Raw genomic sequence first — 8,083 nt, 5'->3', positions numbered from 1 at the left:
GTGGGTCCTTAAAGCTGCCTGGCAACCCACCTTGCCCTCCCTTGATCTGTTCATTCTTCTGCTCTTCCCAAACCTCCAATACTTCCTCTCTAAACTTCAGTGTCTTTCACTGAGAAACTCTAAACAACTAGCTAAAAATGCCAAAACTTCTCACCATCACATTTAGCCACCTGCCAAAATCAGAATCCATATAATCTACTTTATCACATATTAATAAAAATAAACTTTCTACATACCTGCCTAAATCCAATTCCTCCGGTGTCCTCAGTTGTGCTCTCTTACTTAGTCATGGAACCACTCTGCATCCTTTGCAAGGATGTTCCCCTTGCCTGGAATCCAAGTGGCTATCTCCCTTACTTATTACAAGTGCTTCCTCAAATGTCATCTCTTCAATGAAGTCAACTCTAATCACTCCGTTTAAATGTATAGCCCACTCACTTAGCCTTACATGTAATTTTCCCAATTTCCCCCATCCTGCTTTACTCTTTTTGCATAGCACCTAACACCTTCTAACATAACATGCAATTTACTAATATTTTATGTATTTGGTTTGTTATCTGTCTCCCCCGGCTAAATTTTAAATTCTCCAAGGGCAGGGATTTCTGTCCTGTTCCCCATGTTATCTTAAATGTCTAGAACATCACGAGGCACATAGTAGTTGCTCCAATAAATATTTCTTGAATGAAAGAATGAACTTTCACCACAATATTATGAGAAAGTCACAATTATTCTTCTTTATCACCTGAGGAAACTGCAGCTTGGAATTAATTAAAAGTTATACTACCTGTAATGATGGTACCAAGACTCTAATCCAGGCCTCTCTCCTTAGAGCTCACACTCACTATTCCACATCCAGTGGTATTTGCCCAAGGTAGACAGAGGAGATGGGGGATACCTACGTAAATGATGCAATAGGGATTTGAGGAAGTGACAGAAATAAATCTTTGCATGCCAAGCTAAACAATTTAGACTACTTTCTATGGCAGAATCTCTGAAGTAAATGGTAGCATGATTAAATTTATATTTTGGAAAGAGAACTCAAACAGCTGTCAGATGGTGCAAAGGAAGCCAAGAAATTCCCAATGGAGAAAAGTAGCACGTTTGGGGCTTCATTCAATTCTAAGATTTCCACAGCTAAAAAATGACTTTCTTCCTACTAATTCATTAGCGTGTAGTTCATTTACCCCAGTCCTCACTTAGAAAAAGTCTGACACAGCACAAATCATTATGACATTATACTTTATTAATATATATTAAATATTGATAAACTAAACAAATTAATTACTTTCCATTTGGGTACAGTCATAGTTGTCAGTGGTATTCTGAAGCACCAGGCATGAGAAGAAAAGCAATATTCTTAATCAGGAGACAAATCGTATCACCTGACACATTCAAGTGTCACCTGACATGCCATTAGAGCAGTGGCTCATAATACAGACATGTTCTCAGGTAGGCAGCGACTGGACGGCATCGTTTCATTTATAAGTGCTCATGGTATCAAGTGAAATAAATGCATAACCCACAGGGTCTTACTTAAGTCAGCTGCCTAGTTGGTTCCTGAGATTATGTCTTAAAATCACAGTCTTGCCTAGTTGGTCAGGAAAAAGAAGGGAGGAGGTTGAGTGAAATAGTCACAGGATAAAGGAATTATAAATAATACATATATTAATAGTCATTTTCATTACATAAAAGTTTCTATTATAAATACTATGACTTATGAGTCTAAAAATATATTCTTCATATAAATAATGTAAAATATTAAATATAAATAAATAGATTTAGATTTAAAAATTCAAATATTGCAGACAGGATGACAATTATTTCGATGCTCTGCGGCCGGGAAACACACTGTGACTCCTTTTCCGCTTCCTTAGGTTAGATCTTGGTGAGAGATCATTCATCACTTTGATGAGTTCATTTATCGCTTTGCGCTGGACCTGCAGATCATTCACCTATTGGGGAAGAAAGCAGTAAAATTAATTCCAGACATACAAGCCATCAGGATATTATGCTGTTAATATCATGAAAATAGAATTATTCCTTCAAAACAAATGATTTTCACTGACAATATATTATCTTGATATACAATGGTGGTTTCTTCACTTATTAAGATGAAAATTATAAATAATTTGCCAGCTATGCTGTAATATGATGGGATACATGATATATCCTCAAACTTACTGCCATGGAATTCTCAAAATTATGTAGTGAAAACAGCCTTAGTGGAGTGAAGTGGAGTGACAAAAAATGTGGGTTTGAATACTGTGTCTATTAACTCTGACTTTAAACCAGTCACTTGACCTCTCCGAACTTCTGTTTTCTCATCTAAACAATGAGGAGATTATTTCAATCATCTCTAGGCTCCCTACCAATTCGATCCACCTTGTACTTTTTTTGTACTTTTGTACTTTTTTTGGTACACTTGTACACTTTTAGTGTGTACTTTTGTACTTTTTTGCACTTTTGTACTTTTGTACTTTTTTTGTACACTTGTACACTTTTAGTGTGTTGCAGAATAACCTGGAGGCCTAATGAAGAACGCAGAGACCCAGATGCATGAAGTCAGAGAAGACCTATGCAGTTGTGTGGTTATTAAGCTCCCCAGGTGATTCTGTTACTCACCAAAGTTTGAGAACCACCAGTATAGGTTCAGCACTTTGTAAACACCAAGTCTAAGACAGATGAATACTATAATTTTTCATTTCCCCCCAATTTGGTCAGTTTCATCATTTCTACAACGGGATTAAAAATAAACACTAAGCATATTCATATGGCAATAAGCAACTACTAGCACAAACTTTTAAAATTAGGGATTACAGCAAATTTCACTGCATCTTTCTATCCAAGCAAATTCAACTGTTTCCTCACTCTAACCTGCAGGGCCTCACCTTTATTAAAATGGGGACCATTTACTTTCATCTTGGCTCTGCCACTGCGTTTCTTTCTAATACTGGAAACACTGTGACCACCTTGCCACACTTCTGAGAATAATTAGATGGATTCTAGGCTTCAGGACTAATTATTAAAAAGTATAACATTCTTAAATACTAGCAACTCAGCCAAAGGAGACAGTGGTTGAGAGCTCATTCAAATTGCCCATTATGAAGCATGAGGCTTGGAGCTTCCAGAAGGATGGGACCCACAGATTTTTTTCGAGGCCCCGTTACAACAGAGTAGGAAAAAGTTTCTACCAGCTGTGTTTTCCAGTGATAAGTTTTACTTTCCAGTGTTCCAAGTATCACCAAGAAACCAAGAGACTCATCTAGAACTGAACAGCAAGCAAAGGACAGCCCTGGGTTAGGAACAAGTGCTTTTTCAGTCTCCAGCCTGGGGTCAGAGGGGATCCGCTGACCATTGGAAAACACTATCAGTGGAAAATGGTAATGATCTTAATAATTTTCCGAACCACTTCTGTACCATCTAACATACTCAAGACTAGAGAAATCCTGAAGAACAAGCCTGTATCTGATCTGAGAGGGGTGAGAGACAGGTCAAGGAAGAATGACAGCTGCCACACATCCTGAGAGGACAAGTCATCACAAGACCCTGCCCTTTCTCATTCAAATTTTGTACATCAAAGCCAAAGCCAAACCCAAAAGAATCTAGTGGCCTTTGTCTCCTGATAAAATTTTGGAAACTGTGATTTATCTTTATGCTCCAAAGTTATCTCTCAGCTTCTGAAAGCCATAACTTTAAAGACTCAAGGCAGTTTCATGAGATAAGGCTTGACAAGCTAAGGATCTCTCCAGCTAAGATAGCTAAGTATCCAAAAGCTGATAAAACAATTTCTTCATAAGATATAAATTCTATTTTCTTCTCAAAAAATAAACACTCCCTCTGCTACTTGGGCTGTACATGAGAGGCTGACCAGAGCCTGGCAAGAGAATGTGCTTAGTGCCTTTTCAGAGACCAGAGTTTTTTGCTATCTCATTTTCTTTTTTCTATCCATGGCATGGTACAGTTTTAGAGCAAAGGAGAACTGAGAAATCACAGTGAACCCAAAAGCCTCTTTTCAGGGTGAGGAAAGTGAGCCCTAGCCAAGCCTGTGAATCATCTGGGGTCACAAGGTTCCTTGGTGACCAACGTAGGAGGAGGACACAAATCCTCTCCATCCACCTCCCCACCCCCGCCCTTTCAATTAAGACCTGCAGTCTCCCAGCCTAAGCAGGACTTCCCATCACACAAACAAGGAGCAATGAGAGAAGTTCTTCTCAGTACTCCCCTTGGCTCCTTCACTACTTCCTCCTCACAGGATTTGTCCATTCACCTGTCTCTGCACAACAGATACAACGCCAGCATTTCCCCGCCAACTCACAAAATTAAATTATTTCCATATTGACTTGGCAAAGTCACCCACAAGCATAAATGCAATTACTAAGGAGGAGTTCTGGCCATGGGTTCACTTCACAGTTTTAACAACTATACCCAGTAGCTAATCTACTTTCTGGAAATTCTGTGTTTTGCAAGAGCCTCTGCAATGAAATCAAAGAAAGAATTAAGATCAACTCACGGGAATTCGAATCAGCTTAAGGAAGTCCTCCAGCTTACTGCTGCTGTTATTGAAGAACCTGACAAGCATGTCTTCCTTGATGGTATCCATGCTCCTTTGAATGATCTGGTTATCTTTGAAGTTTTCAAACAGTTTCAAGTAGAAGGAGACAATTTGGCTTTGAATGATTTTTTTGTCACTCTCCTTGGAAGAAAAGAGCACAAAGAAAGGTTGCTATGAATTTATGTCTCAGAAAATAAGCAACAGGGAAAGCAGCAAAATGGAAATACTCAGTTTACCTCTCTCCAGTTCTTCAAAATATCTAAGAAAAGAGGCCCACCATCTGCTACATCTGGATTACTTGCATTCTAAAAAAGAAGAAAGAAAAATGGTTTACAATCCCTAAAAATGTACTTCAGATTTTATTGCTGACAATATCCACTGATTTTCTTTTCAACCGTATTTAGTAAAGCTGGTATGTTGGATATAGCCAAATTTTATCTTCTTATTTTCTAGTATAACCCTTGAATTTCAATATTACAAATGAACTCAACAAGGCCAGTGATACTTCAATTGTCCCAAATAACTATAGTAAGGAAAGGAAAGTATTTTCAAGCCTAGTTAAAAAAGAAAAAAAATTGGCAAAATCATCTCATTATAAAATACTGCCCCCCTAAGGTACTGGTCTCCATAACATCTACTGATGCCCTCCTATACGGTATTACCAGCTTTAAAAGATAATTCCAAGTGTGTGTGTGTGTGTGAAATTGTTTAGATGATGTAAGAATAAAAAAGCTTGAGAATGTTTGAATATAATAGCTCCAATTATAATAGCTACATTTTGGACAAGTCATAAAATATTTAAAATGCAAAAATGATTTTAATTAACCACAAATAACATTTTTAAAAGCTCATAAAACAAAACAAACAAACTAAAATTTTAATATAAGCCAGATTATAACTTCTACAAAATCTCAGCAAGTGACTGAGTTCAAGTATAATCCATAGATAACATAGGGCAGTATAACTTTGAAACCATCACTTGGAGAGAAACACCTATAATTTTTTTAAGCCAATACTTGAAGGACCTCATATTGTTTAATTGATCAATTCAGATTACCATGTTTAATGCTAATCTTGACCTTTTATAGTCACCCCCATAGTATTCTAAGAAGTCAGAAATTAATAGCTAGTCATTGTTTCAATATGCATATTACTTGACATCACAATTGAATTCTCACCACAAAATTATCAACATTGCGCTTTATATCTGTATTATTCCCATCTTTTGGGAGATTAGCAAAAGCCCCTATGTCTCTATAGCACATTGAGCAGAGGGTAAAAGCAGTATCTAGATCATTTAGTTAAAAATATGCATAGTAAACAGTCAAAATAACACCAAGTCTTCTCAAGATGACTATGGCCTAGAGATATCAGCGTATCATAGAGACAACTCCCAGTCAACACTCAGTCATTTCAACACCAGCAAGTGTTATTAAAATATCATACTTACAAAATATTCCTTTAGGTCTTCTATTTCTTTAAAAAACATGGCCTGACAGTAATAGCCAGAAGAACAGAAAATCACGCAAAGCTGAAAAGCTAAGATATAGTTTGTATAATTCATTGTTTCGTAGTTAGGCTGAAGTAGCTGAAATCAGTAGCTCCCAGTTTAAGTTGATCAGGTCTGAAAGACTGAGCTGATCTTTCGTTTCTAATAGCTGACCTACAGACAATCAGAAAACTGTACTGCATCTCCTTCTGCTGCTGGTATTTATACCTAGTTGAAGTCCTCAGGATTACGTATTTTCACAAGTTTTTTTTTTAGATGAGATGGTGACAGATAGGCGGAGATGCTAGTTTGTATTAATAACCATGGTTTTGTGGCATTTTGGTGTTGTAGTTAGAGTTTCCTTTCAACTCCTTGGGTCTTTTGACGATGAGGCAGACCCGTTATGCCCACCTGTGCCATTCTTGTGGGATCCTTTGAAAGAACTTTTACTTCACACCATTCATGGATTGGAAACTTTTTTGCATCTCTATCCTTTGCCCTTGTAAATTGTTGAGTTGTTGTCCACAGAGCACATCGATCATTTGTTTGTGGTCAGGAGCAAGTACGAAAGGAAATTCTAGAGGAGCTCAAACTTTTACAAAGGGGGGGTGCCTTTTAAAATTTTTCTTGCAAATGACCAGAAAGCAAGGAAAGAGTGTGGTTAAAAGAACAAAGTGGTAAGGAAGTCCTTCATCAAAGTTGGTTAGTAAAATATCTACCACAACTTTGTATTGCCCTGGACCAATACTGACGAATAGAAATAATAGAAGAAGAACAAGAAGAACAAGAACAAGAACAAGAACAAGAACAAGAACAAGAAGAACAAGAACAAGAACAAGAAGAACAAGAAGAATAAGAATAAGAACAAGAACAAGAAGAACAAGAACAAGAACAAGAAGTAGAGGAAGAAGGAGGAGGAGGAGAAGTACAAGGAGGAAAAGAAGAAGGAGAAAAGGAAGAAGGAGGAGGAGGAAGAGAAGAAGAAGAAAAAGAAGAGGAAGGAGGAGGGGGGGAAGGAGAAGAAGAAGGAGAAGGAGAGGAAGAAGAAGAAGAAAAGTAAAAAGAAATAGATAAAAATAATTTTTAAAATATGTTGTATTTAATCCAATACATCCCCAAATCATTTTAATATGTATCAACACACAAAATTTATTAGTAAGATATTTTACCTTTCTTTGTCATACTAAATCCTAAAAATACAGCATGGATTATATACCTACAGCACATGTCAGTTTGGACTAGTCATATTCCAAATGTTCAATAGCTACATGTGGCTAGAGGCTACCCTACTGAACAGTGTAACTTGGATGGTCAATTGTTCCAATTAACCATTAATAATGGAGAATCTTTTTCTTTTCTTTTTTTATATCTTTTCCTTCCACATACCAAAAACAAAAAACAAAAAACAAAAAACAAAAAACAAAAAAAAACCCCACAGGATTCTTTCTTCTCCTTTCCTCCCTCAATTATTCATTTTTGAAGTAAAACACTCAGGATGGTACCGAAGGTCCTCCACTCTTTGGTTCCAACCCATATTGCACTTGTACCTGTACTCTGTATACATATGGAGTATTGTGTTCTAGATGCAGACTTGAATCCTGGCTCCTTGACTATCTGTCTATGTGATTTTGAGGAAGCATCTTAATTCTTCTAAGACTTAGTTTCCTTACTTTTAAAATGAGACTAATATTAGTATCTCCTTCTAGACTTCAGTTGAAAGTTAAATTACTTGATACACATGAAGTACTAAGAATTTTACCTGGCATGCAGTCAGGCACCCAATAAATTATCTATTGCTGTTTGGGCAGGTTAGATGACTAGTCGTTCCTTAAAACAACACATCCTGAACCTTTGCACTATTCCTTTGTTTGGCCTTGAGTTTCCTTGCCCCTCATTGGCCACTGGGAATGATACCCACCCATCCAAGCCTTGCCTAAAAATCCATTATTTCCATAAGTTCTCCCCAAATTTCCTTCTTAAAATTAACCTTATATCCTCCATTCAGTCCTAGCACTTGCTTCATACTTTTTTAAGAGCCCTGG

General features: G+C 37.1%; 1 protein-coding gene across 1 annotated transcript; it reads right to left on the bottom strand.

Moving 5' to 3' along the window:
* Positions 1–1,816: 1,816 nt before the first annotated feature.
* Positions 1,817–6,209, bottom strand: IFNG (interferon gamma). The gene is made up of 4 exons (XM_059404705.1): positions 6,003–6,209; positions 4,789–4,857; positions 4,511–4,693; positions 1,817–1,952 (listed from the first exon to the last, which is right to left on the bottom strand). The coding sequence occupies exons 1-4, from the start codon at positions 6,114–6,116 to the stop codon at positions 1,818–1,820; spliced, it is 501 nt and encodes a 166-aa protein (XP_059260688.1). The 5' UTR covers positions 6,117–6,209; the 3' UTR covers position 1,817.
* Positions 6,210–8,083: the final 1,874 nt, after the last annotated feature.

The sequence above is a fragment of the Mustela nigripes genome, chromosome 6, assembly GCF_022355385.1.
Source record: "Mustela nigripes isolate SB6536 chromosome 6, MUSNIG.SB6536, whole genome shotgun sequence".
Taxonomy (NCBI): Eukaryota; Metazoa; Chordata; class Mammalia; order Carnivora; family Mustelidae; genus Mustela; species Mustela nigripes.
The sequence above is the reverse complement of the archived record's forward strand: the minus strand, read 5'-3'. Positions and strand labels throughout refer to the sequence as shown.

What these genes read in the sequence shown, in the direction of transcription:
- IFNG (XM_059404705.1), bottom strand. Translation starts at nt 6,116, where the DNA reads ATGAATTATACAAACTATATCTTAGCTTTTCAGCTTTGCGTGATTTTC. An exon ending in AAGACCTAAAGGAATATTTT is followed by an intron (nt 4,858 to 6,002) that starts GTAAGTATGATA and finishes CTTCTTTTTTAG; the next exon opens with AATGCAAGTAATCCAGATGT. An exon ending in TTTTGAAGAACTGGAGAGAG is followed by an intron (nt 4,694 to 4,788) that starts GTAAACTGAGTA and finishes TTTTCTTCCAAG; the next exon opens with GAGAGTGACAAAAAAATCAT.